The 27431-nt window shown below is 45.7% G+C and overlaps 1 protein-coding gene across 1 annotated transcript in view; it reads right to left on the bottom strand.

The window, feature by feature from the left end:
* The window catches only part of LOC122569837 (myocardin-related transcription factor B-like), a 184474-nt gene that overhangs the window by 138149 nt on the left and 18894 nt on the right, over nt 1-27431 (bottom strand). Inside the window, 1 exon segment of the mRNA XM_043731464.1 lies at nt 1900-1951. Coding sequence (XP_043587399.1) covers nt 1900-1951 — 52 coding nt within the window.

Here is a 27431-nt window from a genome sequence, read left to right as displayed (position 1 = left end):
GAATCGACCCACCGGCCGTAAAAGTGGCATTCGCCGATTTAATGCGTCTGCCCTTGCTCGTGGTTGTTTAAACCAGCCTCCGAGAACCCTGCGGGAGAACCGGGACATTCTGTCGAGGGATGATCGACATTTATCGGGGTATTCGTCCTAACTTCGCGATAGAACTTTATTCTTCCGAACTTGTCATAGAATCAACAGATCGGATAACTGGAAACTCCTCAACGCTCGACGCGTAAAACTTTTGCAAATGTAAAAAAAAAACACAAAAAAAAGATATACAGAGAGACGTAGAAATACCAGCCAAGCTAGTTTACACCCGTGACCACCGAACGAGACGGTGGCAAAGAAACGAGAGGGTTTCATTTCACAAATCACCGATCCCCTAAACGATCTCATAAGGAAATGGTTGTACGCGGTGGCATCCAGAGACATCCTCGTGGCTTGTCCACCAAGAGAATCCGGCTGGAGCGTTCGATGGTGCCAGGTATCCGTTGCGGTTCTGGTTTCTGGTACTGGATTCTGGTCCGCCGCCGCTGGACGGGGCCCGATTAAAATGGAAACAAATGAAGTTGGACGTAATGAGGTCCTGCGGTGAGGGAGAACCCGTTCTTTAATTTATTCCCCTGCCCCTCTTCGGCCGTTGTTGCAACCTCTCTCTTTCTTCGACGTTCTCTTTTCCTTCCCCCTTGTTACGCTTCTCTTCATCCTCGATTCTCTATGTACTTCGTGTCCTTCTGCTTCTCGCTCCCCCCTTACCCTCGTTCTCCTTCCTCTCGTCGTCGTTACGCTCTTGTTCGGTCTTCATTTTTCATCCTGGCTCTTTGCGCTTCTTTCACTCCGTTCCGTGAAGCCCCACCTCTGCCGAGATACGTTTTCCACGCGATTCCCCTTAATCCGCAACTCGTTCGTGCCTTTGATTATTTCTGCGATTCGCAACTCCGACAATTTATAATTAAGTTATAAATTATTGAATGCCATGCGCTCTTAAGTTGCACGGATTTAAATTGGAACTTCGAGGCGGGAAATCAGCAAAAATTAATTCCTTCGAAAGCGATCCAGATGAGACGGAGAAAGCAAAGAAATCGAAGATACGACGAAGCGTATGTTTTATTGCGACGAAACCGAAACCGATCGGACTGACAATGGGCTAGCAGGGCGACCGGTTGACATTATAAATCGCAATCAGCGGCTGCCTGCTACCGAGCCAGGCTCCACGGCCGGAAAGATGAGTGAGAACGAACGCGGAGAAACGGGACATTATGCAACCGCAGAGATGACGGGTCCGGGGGACAGGTTTATGGGGGGCGTTAAAAAATGGCCGGGCCCTTTAAACCGCGTAATTAAGTGCCGGTATTTTAAGCAGCGGCTCGACCCGAATGTCCGTGAATTATACCTACCAGGCTCTCTCGTGTTCTCTTCTTTAGAGCTCGCGTGGAAATTCGTCCGACCATTTGGCGATTGTTTTCTCGCCGATATTGACAAATTATGCTGCGAGTCATGGAGCAGAGTAATCTTTTAGATTTTTATAATCGATACAACTCGAAGTTCTTGCCGTTCAAAAAGAAATTGCAGTTGCTACTTTCCGAAGTTACGGAAAGAATTTTTAAACGATTCTTCGAGGTTGCAAGAAAACCTTTTTAACGAAGAATAGACGCATCGTGCGTTTTCCTAATCTCGGCTCGAAGTAGCCGCCCGTACGAGATATCGCTGGCTGAACTCGGCGAAGAACCACTCGTAATAATTACCAGGAGGTGGTAGGAATTGCGTCATCGAGAGGCCAGCTGGTCGCGAACGAGTCCGACCAAGGTTCTCTCGATAGGAACAAGGGCGCCAAGCGATTTCTCGAAAACTAAACACGCGCGAGAGGACGCGTACATAAGAATCCAGTGAATCACTTACGGTTTCCCGGGAACTGGCAACAAGTGGATGCAGATGAAAGTTCGATGCTTACCTGTAACAGAAAGAAACCAGCGATTAAACTCGTCGGTTCGTTGTATCACAGCCGTTGCTTCGAAATATTTTGACGTTTGATTGCGAGAAAAAAAAAAAAGAAAAAGAAAAAGAAAAGTATGATTAGTAGAGAAGCTTGCAACCGATTGATCGCTTCGACAACTACTGGAATTATAATTTACTACGCTCGAGAAATTATTGAAGAAATTTAAAGTAAATAAATGTAATTGCAATTTAATGTAATTTAATGTAATTTAATTCAAGATACAGTAGAATGTCGATCTTGGACCTTCGACTTCTTGGTATTAAAAATTGGTCGACGACTAGTAAGAAAATGTACATAGATATTTGAAAAAACGAAAAGAAGCCGAATCATACACAGCAATTTCGTCAAACGAATTCGAATCGCGCGGAATCTACTTACGTTCCTATATCGATCCATATATCCCGAGATTCGATCTCGGTGAATCGAATTTCGTCTCCTAAGTAAAGAAAACAAACAACTGATACAAGATACAGGCGCGTAATTCAGTTACCTCAGGAGTACCCCGACTTCTACGTTGTTATTTGTAAAACTCGATGTAATATCGGGGTTAGGTCGAATCAGGGGTAATAAGAGTTTGATCGAAACGAGAATCGATTCCAATCTTATTTACTTTCGTGATTATTAGCAACAGAGAAGACGAGAACATAATATTAAAGACAGAAAAACGAACTCTACTCGGCTAACGAATTATCGTGAGAGATACGCGTAAAAAATTGGCAATATTTCGAACGCCCATAAGTCTGATTCGACACGACTGTTACATGAACTTTTGCGCCAGCAATGTAACGTAGCACCTACTTAAGACGCGTATATTCTTTCCGCAAACAATCATCTCGAGCGGCTAGCGGGCTCGCCTAGCGAAGAGTCAAGATGGCAGGCGAGTGGCGAGTACACGGAGCTAACCTTCATCATCCGGTGCCGGAGATTACAGGGTTGGCGATGCCGATCCCGATGGAAAAAACGTAGTCGTGGCCGGCCGCTGCCTCCCCTGCCGCATCGCAGCGGTCTTATCTGATCTCGCACTTGCAGAATGCGAATCATTTTATGATACGGCCGCGTTAACATCAAAGCAGCCTCGGGCCACTGCTGCTACGCGCTCGGGAAAGTTCCCGGCTTCTTCTGCGCGCCACCACGTTCCCATTAATCCGTGCGCGTCGTCCGCCACTCGAGGAACGTGGATATTTGAATTTTAGCAAGTTCTTTGCGATGTTCGAGAAACGTTCGATACAGCGGGCGGAAGAATTGTAAAGTGGAATGTATATAAAGCGAAAAGAGGAATCTGGAGTAGATACGGTGGCGAGATTGTCCGACGAACGTGCGATGTTTTCGCGTTGTTGGAACGTGTTTTAGGACTTTGCAAGCTACGAATCTCTTACACGATTCTATTTACTGGCACTTTTGTTCTGTTCTGTTTCGGATTGTCCAACTCATAAACGATTAAAAAATCTGACCCACAGATGCAACGACATGTACAACTCAAGGAAAAAGAGAAAAAACAGAAAGAAAAAAAAGGGAAGAAAATTGAATATCCTGGAGTATTCTAAAGTATCCTTGATTACCAGAGTGAATTCGATCGCGGTCTTTCTGCTTCGTTTCCTCTTTTTTCGGAACAAGTTAGACCTCCCAGCAAGCGTCTTGCTGTTGTGACGCTTTTTGCCCGGAGTGGAGTACGCTGAAAAGCAAAGTTTTGGAGGAAAGTTTGGCAAACAAGTTTTTCATCACTTGGTCGATTCCTGCACGTAAGCCTGCCTACGTCACGGAACGGCCATGGAGACGGGGGTCAATTACATGGAGAATGGCGGCTCGCGGGGCGAAATTCAATTACGTTAGAAAAACAGGCTGATCCGGCCGTCACAAACGAAATGGCGGCGGCGCGCGGACGGCCCCGTACTGCTTTGTGCGGACAACCACCGAAGGTATCTTTCTTTCTTTCTTCGTCTACCGTTTTAAGTCGCTGTTATCTCGATCGGCCAGATTACCAACGATCCACCGCTATCCCAGACGAACTTCGACGATACACACGGAAAACGGAGTTAACTGTTTCCTTTGGATCGTCATGGTTGAAACAAGAAATCTGTGAACTAATAACGCAATAGAGCAATAATGGATTTGCTTGCTTCTTGTCTCTCGAAAAAGTTCGTATCTTTCATATCAATTCTGTGAACACCATGAATATCCGTGGAAATTCAACTCGAAGTATTGAGAAAAAAGGGACATAAAGTTGTACGTAAAGACAGAGTATTGTACGTTTAAAAAGTATTCGCTAACGAAACAATTACCGGTATATACCTTTATAATAGCTCGCAGACGGTACGATGTCTGACATTTGCATTATGTTCCGCGTGCAAGAACCGGACAAAAACAAACCTGCCGGCAGAGTTCGCCAACTAATGAACCACTTATCTCGGTGGTACATCCTTGACGCGTGAAAAGCAACGTTTCTCACGGGTTAGTCCGAAGGACGAGGTCGCGCTGGTCTCTGATGGCAACAGGAACGCGTCGTCATCTCCCGTTAGGTGGCAAACAGGCGTGGATTAGGCCATAAGCGCAGCCTTAGGGCGAGTCGGGCAAGAAAATAGGAGGCGGAATACCTGGCGATCCGCGGCCGGCTTACGCAACCAGAGCGTAATTATATTTATTAGACAGCGTACGGGGCATGTGAAATTAAACAGCCGCGCAACGACAGCGGAACGTATGTCACTAATGCAGCTCGTACTATTTCCAGCTGGGATTCACCTGCTCGCCGGCGTTCCGGTGCCGAGAAATAGCGTGGCAGGCGTCGAAGCGGTTCCTCGAGAGCTCCGCTACAAAACGCGCGTTTAATGCATGTACAAACTTCCCGGTAATTTACGATGTCTGCCCGGCAAGACGGACTCCCTTCTTTTTGCGGACACCACACACGGTTTCACGTGTCGCTGACACGCACTTCGCGTGATCTACGTGACACCGAACGTGGGACGCGACGTTTAGAACGTTTCGTCGCCCGTTGCCTCTTTTCGATACCGTTTTCACCTAGTCTATGTTATTCTTTTCTATCTTTCAGGATAAAAAAATTATCAGACAGAGCGTTTATATCGCGTACCAGACTGCGATTTAGTCAAAATGCCTGATACAATTTCGTTCTGCACTCTTCGAGTTTCTTCGACTTATTAATCGAAAAGGACGAGTAAACTCGTCACTGGAATTGCCGATCTCCGAGATACAACAAATTCTGTATATCTGTTATTTTTATAAATCTATTTATCAAAACACCGAGACACGTCAAGGTATCTGGAACACGAATTAATTTCCAAGAGACCAATCAAAATTCGTGTTTAATTAAAATACCAAAGGCACGTACTCGAAATAAAGATAAAAACGTTAATCTGTGACGTGGCACAGTTCGTTAGAGAGTCGCGTGAAATCCATCGGAAAAAATTACATGCGACACGACGACGCACCTATGCGTAACGCGTGTAAAACGATGATAATAATTAATCAACGGTGGACCGGGGCTGGTTCGGTCGGCGGATCGAGATAACGAGTATGCCGTTGCTCGTGCGTCGTTAATGTAACTGTTACAATCTCGGAGGCAAAGAGAGACGCGTGCGATTGCGCAACTATGGTGTACACCTCGATTCTCGATCTAGGATCGAGCGTTGACGCACATGGCGCGCACGGTGCCGATAGTAACGATCCGAGTGAATTTTCCACCTTAAATAGACAAGACGATCTGTCCCTCTATGGCGAAAAACGAAAGGCGTAACCTTCGGGCTCACCTTCGAGCAATTGATCTTCTTTTTCCTCGGCGCGTTCGCGCGAGAAACCGACGGGACGACCGGCTTGCTGCTGTCGCGCGAACAAACTCGTTTCGTTCGTTTCTCCATCGTTCCTCCTTTTTTTTCCATCGTTTCGATTTTGCGGATCGCAGGTTGACGAAGAATCGTTATAGTATGTTTGTTATCCGGGCGATTACGTTAAGACGATGTCTATTTCAACAGATCGATGGTTTGTTGAAAGTTATTTCGATATTTGCTTCTTCGAGTCGAACGCGTCAGATATGTAATGGATAGTAGCGTGGATATTTTGTACACGGATTAGTAGTAAACGAATTCGACACACGGATGCTAATGAGACAGGTAATGCCAAAACATCTACACTATCGCGGCGATCGATCCGTCAATCGAAGGTGTTCGACAGTCCGACTAGATGTCCGACTCTTCGATTTCACTCCCGAGAGATATCGTATGATTTGGACAAGTAACATTCGTGTAAATATTTCCATCTTGACATATACGTACAAATTTACCGCACAGAACATTACACGTTCTCTGTTTCATACGTCATCATCGTGAAGGAATGCAAAGAATATGCCAAGATTTACGATAATAGTAACATTTGGAAAATAAAACAATAGGCGATGACACTGGACGACAAGATTGCGACAGTACAGTTTGAGATGAAGACGAGTGGCTGCGGATGAATGTGAGTATTATACTTACGAGTATGTATACCGTGGATTCGGACGAGCGCGTAAATAATCGCGTAACACGAAGGCGGGACGAGCAACAATTACCGAGTGGGAAATTTATGTCGTTCTGCCACGAGACCGCTTGCAAATTAATTTGCACGCGCGACGCTCGTTTCGCAGAGGCGACCGTAGAACTGGAACGACGTTGCGATAGTTTCCCGTAGTGGTTATTAAAGAGACAAACGGTCGATAATTATCAGCGCGTGTTGTATACACCCACAACCTTTTTTTAAACTTGCGCGATTTCTCTATTCCTCTTAAGTTGCTCCGTTCTTGTCTCTCGGAATCGGTACACCGTACAGTCGTGGACGTAGATAGAAGTACGAAACGTATTGTGTTGTTTAAACGATAGATTTACAGGGAGAGAAAAAAAGAAATATTCTACCTGAAAAAAAAACTTCTATATATATACTTTCAAATTGGTGTCAAAGATCGATGCTTAATCGTGACTTAAGAAATAAGGAAACGTTTCACCACGTTCCATCTATCTCACTCTATTCTTTCAGTCATTTCAACGAAAAAGAAAGGAAAGAGAAAAAGGGACACGGACAAACGAGCAAATAAATTATGCGCAATTTCCCGTTAATTTCCTAAAATACTGGCACGCAAAAGGCGCCGTAAGAGGGTCGGAAAAATTCGAAAGCGGCCGTCCCCGCATTCGTTAGTCCGAATTAATTACGCGTCGTTCCACTAACGACTGCCGTTTTCAACGCCTCTTTTTCTCGCGTCTCTATCATCCATCTCCCTCGTTCCCCTCGAACTTCTCTCCTTCTTTCCTCTGCCTCTCTTTCCTTCTTCTTTTTCCTCGGCAGCACGCGTGTCCGCCTCTGGAGAGCAAAGGCTGTCTCGCGGCGAGCAAGCAACGTTGTTGGCCTCGATTTGTCAATCCACCCGACAAATCCTAAGTAGGAACTCCAAGTGTCGCCGCGTCGGATTGAAAGGGCACCGTTTAGCCAATGTCCAGCTGACTTTCGTGTGCGCGTTCCGCGATCTTTACACACGCTCTCCGTGCTACTCGCGTGGCCAACGAACAACGGCGAAACACGATGATTTTTCGTACTCGTGACACGTTGATTGAAGCTGACAATCTCGTCGGAGAAGTGTCTCTTTTGGTACGAACAGCCGAGGCTTTAACGTAAGGGTTATTAAGTAGAAAGTGTCAGCGATAGTGGGGGAATATGTAAATACGCTATGAAGATAGATCGGAGGAATCGATTAATTATATTACAGGAGATTATATGAGATATTTACGTAAAGCTTATAGCTGTTCGAGTCCTTGGTGTAGGGAAATCTTCAGTTTCATTTCTGTCGACACTTAAATTAGGATCGTGACAGGATAATACCAACGGGGAATGTTATTCGATCGATGATGCGATCGTACGGGTTTTTTCATATGGCTCATAAAGGGTACACAGATATATTTTGCTGTGACAAAACACGATTGCAAAATCGAAATTCGCGGTAGACGAGACAGGCGGTCGTTGGAATGCGATAACTTGGCCAATGGCAGACATTTCGGGCAACGATTCGCCAGATCGGTCGCCACCTCTTTCCCGAGCTCTCTCCTATTTAAAAACGCGACCCTGGACAATGTCGGTGAACGAAACACGCTTTAAACGCTGACACGCGAGTCGCCATTCATCTTCGCGAGTCCGCGAACAATACACTGTTTGGCAATCGTCTGTGCCTCGTATAAATTCTATGCGTACAAAGAGGTATTCGCGGTGATTTGGCACAGTCGAGCCAGTGGTGCGAGCCGAGTCACAGCCAAAACGCTTTGAACGCTGAGAAAAATATCGAAAATGGCGGCTACAGTCGCTGCAAATTATCCCCGATCCTCGTTTCGAGAATGACGCTCGTACGTATATGACCGAGCGTTGAATCGTTCTGACAGCTTACATCTGCGAATCGTGTACAGCTATAAAGGTTACAGATCATCCACCGACAATACCAAAGTACGATTAAAATAAAATACGAATGTCAAGAACACACCGTACGAACTATCTTTTTTGTGACTAGATGTTTGTTAGCCTTTCAGTAATCGTCACGAGACTAATGGTATATTCGCGATAACAAGGTAATGCAAACAGCAACAGATCGATCGATTCGAGGAACACGGCGAGGGAGAGAGGCGAAGAACGATACCAGGCAACGAGTATCTTCTCACGGATCATTTGTCAGGCAGAACAATGGCGTCATTATCTGCAAGATGAGGGCCGATAATCAACAGAGGAGGTCCATTCGCGGTGTCAATGAACGACCATTGCGCGGATGTTTGCGAATAAACATAATTCATAGCGCGGCTTACGCGAGCGTAACGCGCCGGATAATGGCAGGCACGCGACAAATCGAGCGAACCTGACTAGTACCAGTCGCGTGTGCCTAACTGGAACGCGAAGCTGACGTTTCTCTTCGATTTTTGTTGCTCCACCTTGACGATTTGCGAGCGGAAACCGCCGGCTAATGATAACTTTGCCTGTGATTGGTATTAATAGCCCTCGATTGCGCAGTTATTCTCTATTGGGTCATTTCACCGTTTTTGCGGGTGTTTGTTAATTTAGTCAGATTTTACGACTCACTCTGTGTCACCGGAATCGAAACGTGTTTAGGTACCGAATTGATAGGCGGATAAAAAGTTGTACAGGAAAGTTAGTATTCCGTGTCAAGAATGCACTGGAATTGTTTCATAAAAGATACACAGAGAATTGATCTGTCGCATGTAACCGATCCTTCGCGAATCTTTATGTAACCTCAAAGATTCAAGAATGTAAAGGTTTACGAAAGGAAGTTATATAACCCGTTATATACAGAAATGCAAATAGCGATCGATTCTTCGAAAAAGAAAAAAGAAAAGTAAAAGGAGAAAAAGAAAAGAAAGGCGAATAATTTCAATGGCTACTTCGCAAACAGAACGATCCACTGCATACACTTGTTTTTCTCTGGGAGCGACGTCACCCACGAGCAGCCAGTAATCGTTGTAATCACTGCGAAAAATCGCAGCGCCTGTCCACGATCGTTGAACAGCCATAGAACGGGACGATAATCTGTCGGCGATCCGCTTGCAATCCCGCCGGTAAATCATTCGTAGAGACCGGCGTTACGCAAGCAGGCCGTTTCATTCATGCACGCCGCTGGCTAATTATAATTCGAAAGGCGGCGATCGACGTTGCTTTTTACGAGGCGTTCGCATACGCGAGCGAGAGAGCAGGGAAAAGAGAGGAAACAGAACGAAAGAGAAGAAGAAGCTGGGAAAGGCCGACACGTCCGAGGATCGGGTGCTTCCTCTCGCGTAGAGATGCACGCGTTTCGACATTCGCGTATCGAGTCGTCTTCTTCGTCGTCGCAACGATCGCTCGTTTCTAAGAGTCCGTTCGAGCCTGCTCATAGTTCGACGTAACGAGAAATCGTCGTTTTTGCGCTAGGAACGAGGCTAAGCTTTTATTAGTTTCGGAGGACGAAGATACGAGAGATGGTGTACGCTCAATTCGTCTTGAAAGCTGTCGTCGTCGTCCTTCTTTATTCTCAATGAATTCCCATCTTTCACGACACCATTATTCTATCATGGATTGCTAAAACTTAAAATTGAAGACACTTAACGTCAGCCTGACTGAAATATGGGACTATTAGGTGGCTTTGGCGGGAGCGGTTTAACGACACCCAGGTTAGATAGACCTGGTAGTAACGAGATTTAAACTGTTCGGTGCGGTAGCTTCCGGTTTCGAGGTCAGAGGGATTGATTCGACCCGTTATGTTTGATCGAGCGAGTAATACCGTGCTTCTTCTATCTTTGATGTCAGAGATATCGTTGCTTCGATTCGTTATCGAACAATGCACCTTCTTATCTTCCTAAAATAAACGTTCTTCTCGATGCTCCTGGTATTAAACGTAAAATTGCATTTTACGATTAGGAAAGTTCCTAAATAACCGAGTGACGGTCGTTTCTTCCAAACGTTGTAAAAGAAGAAAAAAAGAAAAAGAAAGGAAGATCGAAGTGCCACTGTAAAAGCATAAAATCTGGACGCTTGTACGAAGAGGCTGTACGTACATACGTGCAGAGGCCGGAGCTCGGTCGGCTATACTATAAATAGTAAAGGAGTAACGCGTCCGTTTCGAAATGCGCCGCGATAATTCACTCGACATATTTCTTCCGCGCTGTTGCACAGCATTAAAATCCGCGCCGCCGCACTCGACCCGTTTCGTTTCATACAAATCGATTATCTCGAGACGGAGGGGATGCTTGTTCACGCGTTGCTCGATCGTTGCTGGGAGAGTGCCTCCGAGTGCAGCGTGATCGTTGATCGCCGTTGATCGCCGCTATCCGTCAAGGAGAAAGGATCAAGGGGGAAGCGAAATGGCTGTTCAACGCGTCACAACCACAGGATTAAGGGGAGGATCGAGAAGAAATAATTACGAAATCTCTTTTGGCCCCGGGGCAGACGCACGCAGATTAATCTGACAGCAATATCTCGGAAGGCCGAGCGGGAGGAAATTAATTTTACTGGCGCAATTAAGATGTCCGATCTGTAGCTCGTCTGTCCAGATCGATCGAATCTTTTTTCGGGGAAAAACAACAAGTTCCTTTCCCTCGCGCTACCATCCATTGACGTAGCTTTGGGAAACTTCGAACCGTGGGTAAATACCATTGAATTGCTTGGTGTGTCGCTTACGTAACCCGTTGATCGCCCGTATACGCGAATATACGTGGACCTATACTACTTATTTTTCGACTTAATCCATCGTTTATTCGCATAATCGTTCCTTATGTAAGTCTATCGTTTCTTATATAAATCTAGCCGAAATCACGATCGATTTGAAACGAGCTACACTAACATTATTCCGGTTGAAAAGTACGCAATGGTATTCGTAACGAAAGCAGCGAAACTCGCGCCGTAAAAATCCATCGCGTGATACCGTCTTGGAAGGAGCGTGCACGCGAAAGAAGACGTGGCCCGGGAGGCGACCTTTCCGGTTTTTTGGTATTCCTCGAGGGGAACCGTGGCAAAGTCGCGTGCTTATAACGGGCCTCGTTCCGCGGTTTATTACGCGTGCACGCGATTCCACGTATATCCTTGATCTCCGAACAGGGTAGAGCACGCACGGAAACGGAACGATCTCGCATAAAACGCGACGCGCCCCTTAATCACGTCGGCTGAGTGAAAATTAGCATTCAACCCGCGCGCGTCCGTACACGTCGTGCGGTGCACGCGTATGCAAACCACCTGTCCACGGCTGCTTTCCGTCTCTGCCTTTCTCAATTTCATCCGCCGCTTCTCTGTTTCATATCTCTTCCTGCTGCACGTTCGTTCTTCTTCCCAACGCGCTTCTTTTCCCCGTTTCCTATTTCCATAATCGTTTTCTTCATCTTGTTACAAAGAGGATGTTGCGTGCACGATAAAGGGAATCGAATCGCTTCCTTTTTTTCTTCCACTCGTACGGCTTTTATTTTGTAATATTTAGTTGCAACATCATCGTACCTTTCTTACGTAAAATCATGCGTAAAATGTGCGCGTGACTGCAATACGATCAAGCACAGAGCGTTACGTTTTTATCGTGGCGTTGGATTTTTCTGGATCACGAAACGATGCTTCTTTGTATCCTTTCTTTGTACAATACACCCTTGGTATCCTGAGCAAATCGAGTCGCTAAAGATGGACGAGTCGTGCCCCTTTGTAATATATAGCCATGACCAATGAAACTTTGCAATACTTCCACCATATCTTACACAATAATACCTTTATATACTGCTTTAATAATCACGGCATATCAAAAAACTCGACTTTCATGAAAAAGAAAAAAAGGGAAAGAACATCGGCGAAGATAATAAATAACGAGAACCATGCGAAAGATAAAGGGGAAAGGAAAGCAGGGAAGAAAGTTTCGAGGTCGGGCACAAAAGCGTCAGAATATTTATTCCAGCTTCACAACACCTTTCCCCTCATTTCCGCTAATGGATAACGCGGCAATATTTAACGCGCTATTTAGCCGAGCCTCGATGCTCGCCGTCGGAATTAAGACTTAATTTACAAGCATTATCTTCGGCTGGCCCGGTCACGATGGCATTCCTCTTATCTGACCACTTAACCCCTCGCCATCGTGCTGGGGAACGCGTAAAATGTCAGCGTGCCCGGCAACGTCAGTGTGCCGTGCACCGCGTGTTCACTCCAGTCCGCGCTAATGTAGATTAATAAGCATTATCTCGGCTCGAAGCTCGTCCACGATTTACGAACCAGTTTCGCTTATCTGCCTGTTTAAAACCGTTTAAAGTACAAAATCCGACGGGCTGTCCCGTACGCGTGTTCTACGTAAACGTCACGAGAAAATATTCCCCCCCAGAGTGCTGCCTTGTGCAGTTTATAGGTCGCGAATGATCGCGAATCGATTCGAAAATAAATATGCTTGTATCGTATATCATTGTGGCGATATTCGTGTTCTGGTTTCTGGTAGAAATTCCACTATTTACAAAATCCCTCGACATGGAAATTTTCTGCGATACCTTACCGTACACCTACGTATCCGACCTCTTCTAAAAATCTAAGCTAGCAAAATCTGTTCTAACAACGAGAAATCGGTAAAAAGGTATCGGCCGTGTAACGACTCTTAGGACGAAAGACGAGATGGCGATAAGGATTTCTCGGTGGAAATTAATCGCGACACGGATTGCGTGTATGGAATCAAGGCGACCCAGTGTACGAACGAGGAGGAATTCAAGCGGCTTTCGACAAGCGGCAGGGTCGTGTGCCGCTTGGCTGCGCTCAGTTACGCATCGGCTACCGGCCTATCAATGAATGCGCCCACGCGCGACTGCTCGAGATCGACAGCCTCTCCCCCTTTCCCTCTCGACCGGCAGCGCAAGGTCGTTTAATTCCTGCACGCCTCCAGAAAATAGATTTCACGAATGCAAATCGCCGCACCGCCACCGCCACCGCCATCACCGACACTGCCACCACCGCTGCCGCCGCAGCTAAGGCGAAAGTGAATGGAGTACGGCATACGGATCCGAGATTCGATGCATCGCCATCTCCTCGATAAGAATATGTGACAGGACCGACAGGCAATAACTTCGTCTTTTCGTAAAAACATACGTTAAAACTTCGGTTAAAAACCAGTTATTACCTAGCTGTTTAAATCGTACAATATGTACCTAGGAATTTCTATGTTCGTATTACGCATAAATAATCCGCCTTCGAGATTCTTATTTCGCAAGACCATTTACGTACGTTTCTACTAAAGCAGCGCATTCTACTTCTCCACGTAACTTTCATTCCCACAAAGAAGCAGGGGAGCTCGGCAAAAGGAAAGAAAAAGTAATTCATTAGCGTGTTCGGGACGAGACAGAGGCTCGCAAAGCCCGAGGCGGCCAACTGTGATCCGCGTCGAATCCATCGTCGAGTCGGTAGGCAGTTACGCGAGGCTGCGTTTTAGTTACGCGCTCTCGCCGTCAGCCATCGGATTATCAATGAACGCGCCCACGTGCACAGGATCGATAACTCACGTTCTCCGTCCGTCTCTGTTCCACGACGCTTTCCGTCCCTGCCGCCTTCTTCTAACGAGTATCCCTCTTGCGGCTCATTTACAAAGTCCTTTCGAGGCGGCGAGCGGCGAAGAGGCAATCGACTGGCAATTACGAGTCTCTCGGCAGCGGACGATCGTAAAGCGAAACGGAGAAACGACGACTGGGAAAGCCTCTTCCGCCGCGCCCACGCGTGGAAACCGCCGCGAGCAGAGAGAAACCGAGGAAATGGAAGATGTAACGGATAGCTTGTTAACTCGTGAGAGTTGAGATGCGGGCAGAGATCGTTGAATCGAATAATTTGTTTCTCTTTGATACTTCGACTACCGATTCTTATTTCGCAACGCCGTTCACGTGTTAAGTGTTTGTTGCGTGCCATGAGGATACGTTGAAAGTTTCGGGAACCGCTGCCTACGCGTTCAAACGTTAAAACGTCTGGTCTCAAAAGGAAGACGATGTATTTACGTATAGAAAAATGCGGATACTTTCGTAGCGGAAACGTTGATGCGTTTATTCGAAGAAAATTACTCCACTGCGACGTGATATAAGATATAACACGAAATTTAGTTTAATTTTGTGCGAAATATTCCAAGGTATTTAACGATAGGGACAAATAGGTTGTCATCCGATACTACGTCAAAAGTAATTTCTGCTTCTTTTTCTACCCACAGAGACGCTTGGAATCGCAATTCACCTTCCGCGAGTTCTATACGGTGCTCCATAAATACCCCAGGCGTGTCACTACGATCGAAAACAAGGCGCGCGTGATTATCGTAACAAGGTCCGTCGAATCCAGTCCTCGAGAATGGACATTAAAGGACAAGCGATAGCTAAAAGCGTAAGAAAGCTCGTAAACGCACGGCTGGCTACGCCTTAAACGATATTACGGACACATATTCCCGTGGCGAGGCCAATGTCCCGGCGCATAATTAATTCTGCAATTCCGCCTCTGCAAACCGCTACACCGAAGGTAGTGACGGCCGTGACCTTTTGCACGACCGTTGACAAGTAGGCGCCACATCGGTACCATCTTGGACAGTTACGTTTCTGAGAGCCTCTTTCTTTCCCCCCTTCAAATATACGAGGATCATTAACGCCGGGGTATTAAAAGAAACCATGGCGTTTGATGGATGACCAAGCGTTTGGGCCGCGCATCCGCCGCGGATATTTTTTGGCCCTTGGTTGTTCATTACGACGCTCTCTGTTCTTTCTACTCCCGGTCGGTTTTACTCGTTTTGCAACGAGTTTTTGCGTGGCCAAACTTTTCGTTGCTTCCGAACGGCTTCGACGCGCCATGCGACGGCATCTTTTACAAGGCAGTATATTTCATTCGAGGACGCACCTTTGGAACGTCGATGGATCGAGGAAATCCGACGTTACGATCTTACGCAAAAAAGGATCAGGATCGAACCAACACCCCATCGAACGGAACGACCAACGATCGCGATCGAAGTATCCTTGAAACGAAGATTCGAGCGAAGATAAAAAGATCGAACGTAACGCGATCCATGGAAGCGCGCGTGGGAAGCGTTGTCACCGATCGTCCACCAACCAAGACACCTATTTCAGACGGAACTAATTTCCTTTGCTGTCAATCTTTCGACTTTCCGTTATTCACGCGTCAGATCGTTGATACGAATTAAAACGAGTAAAAGCGCTACCCCGCGGCATCCTGCCGATTTTGTCCGTGTAATTGAATTCCTGGCGATCTGTTCGTGGCTGTTGAAACGAAGAAAGGAGAACGATCGAAACGAAGAGGAAACTAGAGAGACAAAGAGAGAAGCATCGATCCTCTGGCCTGGTTTCTGTCCGAGCGACCGCGCGGACCGGTATAATACGTCGGAGCCGAATTATTATCGCGGCATGCAGATGAGGCTACAATCGAGATATCGCGTGTACCCAGACTCGTATATACATATACATGTATATGTTAGAGATAAGATCACCGTTCGCCAGCTCGAGCTTCGTGGTCGGAGGGCTGCGTCGGGTGCAGCCACTCGGAAGGATCTTGTGCACGAAAATATGCCTCGTCCTCGGATTCCTTCGCTAGTCCATCTACGAAACGGTTCGGCAAATATTCCCGAATGTATAATTTTATTAACGAATATCATTGGCTCTCGATGATTGACGTGAATATGAAAAAAAAAAGAATATGTACGCTTTGTTCAAACTTGGTAGCGAGTTCGATATTTCTGTTACAACGGCTACACAAAGTATTTGAATATCATTGTATTTGTTATGACATTTGCATACTAATTATTTAGATCCGTTTTTATCCCAATATCGATCATCTCGAGCCAAGAGAAGAACGATCGCGTTATCCTAATTGAACCAGTAGCAAAAAATTTAACTTCTTCCATTCTACGGTTGGTGTCACTGAATAATGTGCTACGTTATGCGTAACAAATACGCGCTATTAAACACCTGTATATCTCGAGGATCTACAGAAAACCGGAGGGCAAACTTCATTCATGAAGAGTGGCAAATTAAACGGTCAACGACCACGGGCACCGCGGTCATCTGATCGAATAACCCGCATGAAAACATAATTCGCCAGCAGGCGAAGCGAGGACGAGGCGCAACAATCTGGTCGCGGAGTTGCACACACGGCTGGAAGAAACGGCAGCAGCATGGCCAGGAAAGATGACAGACGACACGGTGATCGTTACAACCTACAAGATGCCCACGTGTCGCGAGGCTACTGCGACTTCGCGGTATCGATTTACGATCTCGATAAAATATCGCTGTTAGCCGCTGGGAGTATGTCGTACAGAAGTTATTATTCAAATGTTCTCGATGCGAAATGTTGACTTACGACGTTGTTCACTGTGGCGCTGCCTCACCTTCCGGATGAAAGATGACGGGTTCTTTGCGCTCGATGCAGCTGCAAAAATAACCCTGGCCACGCGCAAGCGGCGTCTCCCAAATTGACCATCTTCGTTCGACGATTTTCTTGCAAATGAACATGCGCTTCCAGGAGAGATTTTTATTGCGGTAACGCAACGTGCTTGGACGATACCATTCGATTATGTTCAGCACTCTCGAAAAGCTTGATCAAATCTAAGAAGGAGGCGACTCTTGGCACGCCGTAACCACGGCACGAACTATGAAAACCATAGATGTCGCGTTTCACAGTTTAATAATAAGAAAGCGTAAGTTCTGTTAAAAAACGAGTTACGCCTAGCGTACCTCGTGTGCCAGCCTATGTGTTCAAGACGATCAGCCCACGAAAGCACCTTCGTTTGCGAAGGGATTTTCCCCTCGCAGAGGATCGGTGGAAACGAATGTCACAGTGGGCGATCATGCGGGGTAAAAAGTGGACGACTACGAGCAGAAGGAGAGGCGCCGTTGGGTCGTGCGGTGAATCAGCGCCGGCTTGCCGCGGGGTTACGTAATCGGGCAAGCAGCGTGTGCACACACAATATCTACGTCGGATATCACTTTGTAGTCCGGCCGCGGGACCGAGGCGCTCTATCTGATCGCTCCGCTGATGCCTTTGCGAGCGGAACGCGCGAAAGAGAGGAAGTTTCTTCGAGTTCCTTTTTGCCCCCACTATTGCCCACCACTGGGAGCAGAGCTCGAACGCTCGCGTCCTGCCAGCATCCGCGAACGTCTTTCGGGATCAACGCGATCCTCCACCTCCTCCTTTCGACCTAACCGATCAACGGCCACGATAACACACGCTTCGTGGAACCACTCGGACGGACCAAGTACTCGATCGGGATTAACGGTGAGCGTTATTGGTTTAACGGGCTGACCCATGGCATTTGGTAGCGCGAACGTCATCAACTCCAGGGAATAAGAATGACTTGAAACTCCTCGAGTATCTTTCTTTCTTTCTTTCTTTTTTATTGGTCAAGATACCGAGTTTAATAAACTTTGATGGTCAAGGAAATAGATTGATTCTTCTTTGTCAGTTCGATACAGGAAATTAAGATGTTCATAGTCAAAATCGCACTTTTATAGTACATCTTCTGATTCTACTCAGTTTCATTCTATTGATTTCGACAGTTTCGTGTTACGATTTAACATAAAAAAAAAGGGCAGATACGCGATGCGACGTCGGCAAGACGAAGTCATAAAGTAAATCAATCGCGTATTTGTCTCTGCTTGCGACGTTCTGACGCGAAAAACGTGGCGACAAAGAAGCGTTTACTTTTACAAGGAGACCTTGCGCGATAGCGATCGCCGCGCGATCGAGATCTCTATCGACGTATGGTGGCGATCCCCTTCGTGAGATTACGCTTGTTTTATAATTCGAGAGTCAATCGACGATTTATCTCGCGCCAATATTTTCGACCGTCTTCACTTACGGAGCCCTCCGTGCGTCCAAGATGGCCGCGGATAAGGCCACAACAATGAGATGATAAAGAAGACGAAGAGGAAGCCCGAGGCGGTGGCGCGTCGAGTGGGCAGCGATTCGCGCGATTAGGATCTCGCGAATTATTATTTGAGCGAAGAAAAGGGACGCAGGAAGAATTGGCACGAGCACGCGCGCCGATACACCGCCAATAGAATCGATATTACGATCGAGTGTTTACGGGCACGCTGGCTAAAGCGAAAGTTTATTTAACAAATCGTTTGCAATTTTTACGGCTTTCTTCCCGAACATTTTATGAGATGGAAGAACGTTAGTTTTGAATGTCAGGATCTTTATTTAAAGATTATCGAAAGACAAAGAATTATATCTATCGAGGAAAGGTCGTGATGACTCCAAAATCTATTTCCAGCTTCTGTTCTGCTCCTTCTTCTATCCCAAGTCCCGAAAGTTTATCTGACAAATCTTTCTCAATTTTAATTGCCTTTTTTTAATTACATCGTCAGATGGGACGCTGACTCCGAGCTGCGGCATACTTGTTGAAAGATTATTGACGGATAAGGGAAGAATTATTTTTCTCTCTAGACTCGCTGGATACGGATTCATTCAGAGGAGTCATCATAAATTCAGAGCGCGTGTAGCTCGCGGAAGTTCAAGAGCGGGGAGAGCTTAACGATCGCGAGCGCGTAACACGGAGCACGCCCGATTTCCCCATAAATCAGCGTCCTCGCGTTGCAACGTTTAATTCTACGAACAAGGGGGAACGAAGGAAAATGGAAGAAGGGTAGAGGCCTCGCGAGAGAGGCACCGAGAAAATTACTCGAAGCTGCGAGCTGCATGTGCATTAACCAGCGCACTCGACGTTTCGCAAACACTCCGTTCGCTGCCAAGATGCCTGACAAACACTCGTTCTCTAACAACAAACGAATGTTAATTCCTATATGGATGGCCGAAGGGGGTAGTGACGGGCAAGATCCTCGATTCGATTCTGCAACCAATTCGTTAACGCCCAAGTTTTCGGAATCTCTATTTTTTTTTTTTTTTTTAGAATCAGCTGTTTGTAAGTGAAATTCAAATAATACATTTTTTCTAAGATACTGCGTAGTCTTAAGAGAAGATTATCGCGCTTCAAATGCAAAGCATATTGCGAGGGTCGTGCGCTTCTCGATTAGAAATTAATTGAAATAAACGAAAATAATTGAAAGCAAAATTCTTCGAGATTCAAAAAGGAAAGTACATAGAAGAAACGATAAGTAGATTCGACGGAGGTTCGATAAATGTTTCAGGCTTGCGAGCGCGATCAAATCCATCGCTATGTCGATGTTTACGTAGGAGTGAGGTGACGTCACCTAACCAGCTGTTTCGTTAGCGGGCTGGATAAAAAGCAATATCCACGATAGGCTGCACGCTGATATTATTAGTGACAACAAGGTCTGCAATACGATGAGACAAGGATTTACGCTGGCGCGGTGTAGTCAACGACACGGATTATTAAATATATGCTTTCGTTAGCGCTTTGCGGGATGTATCTGCATAATAAACGAACCGCATAACGAACGCATAAAATTCTACATTATCGATCAACTGGAATCTTGCAGATCGAAATCACGACGTAACAGATTACTCGGATGATCGAATAATAGCGATTGGTGATATTACGATCCTCATATTTTTTTTTTTTTTTTTTTTTTTTTCGTTAAAATTGTTACGTTAAAGATAAAAGGAAGAAGAAAAGGCAAGAAGAGAAAAGAAAAAAAGAAAAATCTCAAGTCGATTAGAATGGTCGATATATAAAATGGAGCGAGTTAGCAAAGTAACGTTTTGCGAGATATGAAAGCGCCTGACCCAAGAGATAGTAGCTCATTCTCGTTCCTATGTACAACAGACTACGTAACATTGCTCTAAAAGTACATACTAGTGTTTCTTTCTTTTACCATTCCGTTTCTACATATAAGAGAACACTCTTTTTATACCTTAAAAAAGCAACTACCGAGTGCAAACGATCCAGTTCACGGATCGTCGTGCAAGGTGCAAACGACAGCAGACGGAGAAGAGGGTAAGAAAGAGTGGAAGAAAGAGAAAGAGAGGCAACGATGATCGTCGTAAACGAGACACGATTGCACGCGAAAGGATCGTCTCTAGGTCACTGGCCAACGAAAGTTACGTCAGGTTTGGATATGGTAATACTGCATTCCAGCGGCGACACCTTTACACAGCCCCCTCGGTCCCCCGCTCTCGGTTTCCAGACGCGAAGCTTAGAGTGGCTGCGATTATCTTGAAAATACCGCCATTACATCAGCTGTTGCGATGCGAATCGGGCATTTCATTAATAACCGCCTCTTAATAACGGTCGTGCAGATAATCGCAGCTCCGCTTCCGCCACGGCAGCCAGATTAATGCGAGTAAACCGATAACAACGCAAAAAGGCCTGGTCTTCTCTGCTGTTCGCTGGTCTGCTGGCGCGGATGTAACACGACGGTTTGCAAATTGCGCGTATGCAAATTAGAGAGCGAAATTTGTCGCTGAACGAGCTCGCCGTTTCGCACTTTGTTCCCGATCGTTGCAACGGCCAAACTCTGTCTTGTTTCGCTTTTTACCCACCTTTTTACAGTTCGCCTTAATACCTTTAAAGACTGCGTCAACGTGTACGCGGACTTTGTCTTGCACAAGCATGAATAATTCGGTGTGTGGTGTCTCGCTGAAAAATGGAGTTCGCGCATACACCGGATCGATACACTTACTTACGTCTTTCGACAAACTTCGTCTTTGTTTCTTTTCTTTTTTCTTTTTTTATCTTTTTCATTTTCTTTCTTTTGAAATCATAACAGCTTTACCGGTCGAAGCGTTACCGACGAAAAAATTTCCCATCCGAAACTTCGCCTCGTTACGATCCACCGTACCGTGGCCCAAGAACTTTCTCGAGTCTCTCGTGTTTCTCTTTATCCTTCCCATCGTCATTATACGTCATTTTTCTTGCAACATCTCTCATGTTACACCTAATAAAAAAAGAAGGGAAAATGAAGGAAGAGAACGTTGAAAGCACGGCGCGTCTCGTGTAATTCGAAGCGCGACAAATCAAACATCAGCGAGGTAGATGTACGATTACGATTCAGGCATAATTGCCACGCAGGTCGTCGAAACGGATCGGACAGGATTCGATAACGATCTTCCAACGGTTACCTCACATTAGACTACGCTGGTGCGCGTTATGCAACCGGCGAATAGCCGTTAAACGCTAGGAAATCGCGCGCGACGCTGCTTCGCGCTCTCATGGAAATAAACGTCTCCTTTGACGTAGATAAACATCGCGTGAATAACGATTCGCGCCGGATAACTCGCCCGTTCAATTTCACGCCATTCCGTTCCACTCTGTCTTTTACGGAGTTTTCTCGTTATACATACACGTACATCCCCTGGCGTCATCGGACACCGATCGTACGCCCTTAGCTCGTAGTTAGAAATATTCGAAAGACACGTGAGAATACTGTGATCAAATCGTACGATCATCCAACATTCTGGAATTCCTTCGTTTCCTTGGTCGTTCATAGAACGTTTAGAAAAAAAAGTTTCTTTAGGTTCAGTACGCCACGTTTAATCGCGGTATCGTGATCAGCGACGAGGGCGTTCGAATTTTGAATGTCAATTTCACTTGACCCATAAGACACGATGCTGGACCAATTTTACAGTTCTATAAACGTAACCGGAGCGGAAAAATTGGTAGAATTTTGAGATACTCAACCGACAAACAAGGATCCGGCTATAGTAACGTTTGAAAAGCGACTGTCGATGCTAATGGACTATCGGGACCATTGAGCGTATCGGCAGTGGCACTCGAGGCGAATTAAATTCTCCTAATGAACCGTGTCCGTGGTTGGCCGTAATTAAAGTAACCGTTTTGTTGCAACCGCGCACCAGTGGAAACAAGTTATACGTGCTTTCCAGAGGCAACGAAAATCGTTTGGTTCGGCGAGCGAACAGCGACACTCGGGTCCCTTGCGAAAGCACCTCGTAAATCAAGCTGCGCGGCTCGTTGCTAATATCGTTAATACGCGGCTATGGAAAAGTGAAGGAAACAGGTAGTCATTACGTCGCTTAATACCACCGAACGAAGTACCAGCACGTTTTATAATGTGTTAAAGACGTATTCCGAACTAAGTTTATTAAGGAAACATAACTCATTAAAAGCGTCGTTAGTTTATATTCTGCGGCCGTTTCAAAGATTTAAACAGACTTTGGGGATCCTACTATCCCCGCGAAAGGAACTAGGAATGGCGCACTTGTAATATTTTTCTGCTCGGCTACATCCAAAGTAAGTGGTGTTTTATCTCGTATCTTACCGCTATAATCTTCGAGGCTGGAACTCGAGACTACGAAGCGGAGAAAGAGAAGAAAAGGAAAACTGCGAGAAAACCGATAATCCGTTGCGCGATCCAATTTGTCAGGTTCATTACGAAGTCGCGGGCGCAATTAACCCCGACCTCGCGACGGTGCGTCGACGAATGCGGTGGTATCAGTTTTCGAAAGTCCCGCGCGGCTGGCCTTCGCGCGACTCGTAAACAGCAATCGATAAAGCCGGTAGCTAATTGCAAGCAAGTTACATCAGCTTTATATCTCGAATTAAACTAATAACCGGCGAAAGCGGCCTCGCCAAAAATGGCGCGAAAATGAAAGCGTGCCGACAAAAGACCGCCGGATTTCGGCTTCGCTTCGTACTTGAGCGATTGCCGTTTACACGGCGTGGAAAAAACGCTGTAACGGGCCAACCCGCGTACACTACACCACGCGTATAGATGAGAGATTAAGGAGATCGAGGCTGGACAACGATTCGTTGAAAGCAGTTTCTTAATTTGCGTACCGAGCTATCGCGTTTCTCGATCTGAATTTTCGATCGTTTACACGTTCAATCTGATTTTATTCGACGTTTCTGAAGCAGCTGATCATTTTAAACTCGCGCGGTTTGCATTTCGATACGTCTGACATTGTTTCTTTCAGGCGGAGCACGTAACAGCCGAGATTTTTCTAAATGGATCACGAGAAAATACAGAAAATATACGAAATCAGCCTCGAATCGTAAATATTTCGACCCATGTTTAAGTCAAAATTCTGTAGCGGCACACGAGTCAGAGGACAATTCAAATCATGTTGTTGTTTTGCCTCGGAGCAGATCTAAAGATCGCTAGGATACACGTCATCTAAGAATAAATAAACTCTGAGCAGAACAATGTCGCCGCTACGTACAACCGTCGAGCAAAGACGAATTTGAATTTTCCAACTTTCCCCCGACCAGTATAAATAAACGGACGCGATCGCCAGCGAATCAGTCATTATCGGTTATCATACGAGTTATTAGCAGTTATTATACGATTAATATCTTCGAGTTATCTGCGAGCGATTATACACTGTCTGTGCAAATACGTTTGTACGAGTGACTTTGGACATTGTCTATATTTATTTATAATTTATTTAATCTATTTCAAACATATTTGACGGGTTTCAACAGCAAGTTCTCGTTACCGTTTAATCAATTCTCTACAATTTCACCACAATTCTTCAAATTGACAACGTCAAAAGTTCCAACGAGCCACCCTATCTCCCACCGTATAAAAAAACTTGAACACTGCAAACGAAGGAGCTGGCACGATCAATGTTCGCCGCACTCAATTATTTTCTCCAACAACCGTGTCTGCGTAAATCAGTCAGTATCTTAAAGCGAAATTACTCCATGGCGACGGTCGCGCGTAAGACAATGCGTGTAACGCAAAAACCAGCCAGAGGTAAGAGCGTAAGACCGAAAGCGAGAGAGAGGGTCTTCTGCCGGTGGATAATTGAGTTGCAGGTAACGACGTTTACAGGCGAGACCCGCGAGAAGTTGTTTAGGCCCGTGGAAGATCTCGGCGATAAGCCGGGGACCGCAGCCTGTAAATAAACGTAATCGTCCCGGGAGGCGGGCGTTCGCTCGCGAGACGCGTTTACGCGCCTAGCGCCCGCCGAGGAGACGCGTTCCGGCCACCAGATGAGATCTGCTTGGTAATTGTTTCGACCGGCACGTTCAATTAACCAGCCGCGCTGACGTGACGTATGTGCCGGTGAGACCTTCCAGTTGCGGCGAGCTGTTGAATATTTATTGGAAAATTTAGTGGGGCTCGCGAAATGGAGTGGTTAATGGCGGGCAGAGTGGGATAAGTGGGATTGTAATATTATATTATACGTAGTAAGATTCTTGTCGCGAATACATAGTCGTCGTCCGAGCACATGACGAACCTTCGACACGATGACTCAAACTTTCAAAAGGACGTTTTGCCATATTCTGTTATTCCCTTAGAATGAAAGGACAATCACCTAGCTCAATGCATCAGGTAATCGTTGAGATTACAACCACGCAAGAGACGCGATAATCGTCTTGTAATAGGTCACCGAGATTATTTTGTAACAAAATATGTCTTAGTATCTGTTCGTCTAAAACTTCGTTTTTGCAACAAGAATATTGTGTCGATACGCGCAATGCTCGAGGAATCTTTTCAATAATTCTTCTTCCAGGAAAAACCAATGTTTAACATTTGCTCTGTCTATTACACCCACGCGATAAACGATATAGCCGTTAAAAAATCGTAAACGATTGCCAAATGCAGCGAAAGACCACCGCGGCTCCAGGGCTCGAGTCCAAAGACGGAAAATAATAAACCGCGCTGGCAAGAAACAGGAACAGTGTCCAGAGTTTACAATTACAAGCCGAAGAAACTGTTGTTGCAGAAGCGTGGAACGGCCAAGCGTAACAACGGCGCGCGATTTAATCTACTATGGTTCGTACATCGATGCACCAGAAGCGTACGCCGCGATGCTATCTGCCGTTCTAGCTACTTTATGGATCCATAGAGACACGCCGGTAATAACGCGGTACCTAACCAAGCCTATTAACACATTTGTTCTTGCGCTATCAGATCTCAGGTAACTATGAACGCGCCGTGACTAAGAGAAAGAAGGAGAACGGTGGTTCGGTGAAGGACAAGAGCAACGAGTGGAAAAAGAGATAAAGAAAGATCTCGTGGGTGGAAGAGATGCCGGTCGGACAGCGATGGATCTCGATCCACGAAGGTGGAAAAACGATCCTTCGTTTACGAGCGAAACGCGAAGATAATTCTCCTATCCGCCAGAGAGATATACCTGGAAGAATCGCCGCTTGAATTTCTGGATGTTTAACGCATCGTTGACGTTTAAACGGCATAAAATAGAATCTTTATTAAGACGCGAGTTAGAGATGGGCCACGAGATCGAAGACGGGAGTTTGAACGTTGAGAAACTTTGAAAAATCCATTTGACTTTTCCGGCCGTCTCTCTGTGAAATTGGCAGCCATAATCGTGTCTCGAAACGGCAAAGGTGAACGTTGTGCAATTCGTAAATAGGTAAGGTCAGTAAAGTTTAACGGAGGTGCATATAATCGATTCACGTCACCCTCCATCGAAAGAGGTCAATTGCAGGTATAAAGGTGTTGAGGGTACGTTTCGTTTCACTTTGATATTAGCCAGGCGCCAGGTTCGCTTCGACCTTCGATTCTCCACGATTTTCAACGTATTATTTAACGTAGCATAGAAAAATCTTTTATTTACGCAACTGCGCGTCCACAGCACCAGCTTTTGAACCAAAAATAAAAAACGAACAATTTAACACGATTTGAAAGAGAAAACCAATACGGAAACAACCTTGAAAAGTAACGAAACCAAGCAATGCACATTCCACAAGAGCGACAAGATAAACGGTACGTAATTCCCTACGAAGGTAAGGAAGTAAAGAAGCCGTGTCTACGTGTCGATGGGACGAAATCAAGTTGACACGGAACGGGGCTCGAGTCGATCTCCGTGCGCCCAGAGTCGGTTTCAATGCATTCGCTCGTGACAGCGAATTAACCGCAATAATGAACGGTGATCTGGTCCCAGCGATCGAGTTTTGATTAATTGAGATCAACCGTTCGCCGATCGGCCGCCAATTTGTTCTGTCGGTAGCAGGAAAAGTTCGCGAGTTATTAACGCTGTCGAGCGAAGTAGACGACGCGGTCGATTCGAAAAGAGAGAAAGCCCTCGTGAATCGAGTAAAACGTGTGCCGGATTCGAACGCCGCGCCTCCGCCTCCCGATACGTCGAACGAGAGGCAGCCTGCCTCTCTCGAAAAAAGGACAGCGGCGCTGGCGCGGCGTGGCGGCCCCTCGTGAATCGGCAGATCCTATCTGGACAAGTTTTCGTAAACGGAACACCTTCATTGTGACGCGTCCCAAGAACAACCGAGATTCTTGCTCTACTCGGTTTACGAGGTTTCCTCGAAATTTAATTCTACGTTATTCGCGCGGTAGGCGTGTAGTTTCAAGCGCGAGCCAAATTCCGATGAATTTATTTGAGGACCGCGGAAGAAAAACACGATAATTATATTTTCTCGATTGCTTGATTTTAATGTCATTAGCATCGTAACGAGACACGATTATATTCCTATACAGAATATGTTAAGGTTTTATCTCGTAATAGAGAGAGAGGGAGAGAGAAGAAATGCGTGGATGAATACATTATGATGTTCGAAAAGTTTCTTTCGTTCTATAAGGTGGTAATAGATGAACAACAATTTCTATTTTATATTATTTTATTGAATGATCCGTTTCGTTATATTTCTATTATCATATTCGTTCATAATTCAATAGACTAATATAAAACGAAAAACATTGTGCGTCTACTATTATTTCTTTATAAGACGAAAGAAACTTTTCGGGCAACTTAATATAATAGAAGAATATATTTAAGCAAATTTAAGTATAAATACAATGTGTATGCTAGTCCAGATCCGCACGCTGGCAGCGTTACTTTACGAGAGAGCTTCGAAGCCATGGGTCTATGGATATTTATACAATTACGGAAAACTGACCTGTCTGTACCCCGTTGCATCATCAGTGCAAGGTATTTCCCTAGAAAACTACGAGGCTAAGAGGCCCTTTAAATTGATTTAGTGCTAAACAATACTCAATGGCTACGAAAACTAAATTTTAGAAAAGATGTGGAGTTTTTCTTGAAGTGAGACACGCTTCAACAGAATATTTACGACGTTGCTTGGAACGATGAA

The sequence above is a fragment of the Bombus pyrosoma genome, linkage group LG7, assembly GCF_014825855.1.
Source record: "Bombus pyrosoma isolate SC7728 linkage group LG7, ASM1482585v1, whole genome shotgun sequence".
Lineage (NCBI taxonomy): Eukaryota > Metazoa > Arthropoda > Insecta > Hymenoptera > Apidae > Bombus > Bombus pyrosoma.
The sequence above is the reverse complement of the archived record's forward strand: the minus strand, read 5'-3'. Positions and strand labels throughout refer to the sequence as shown.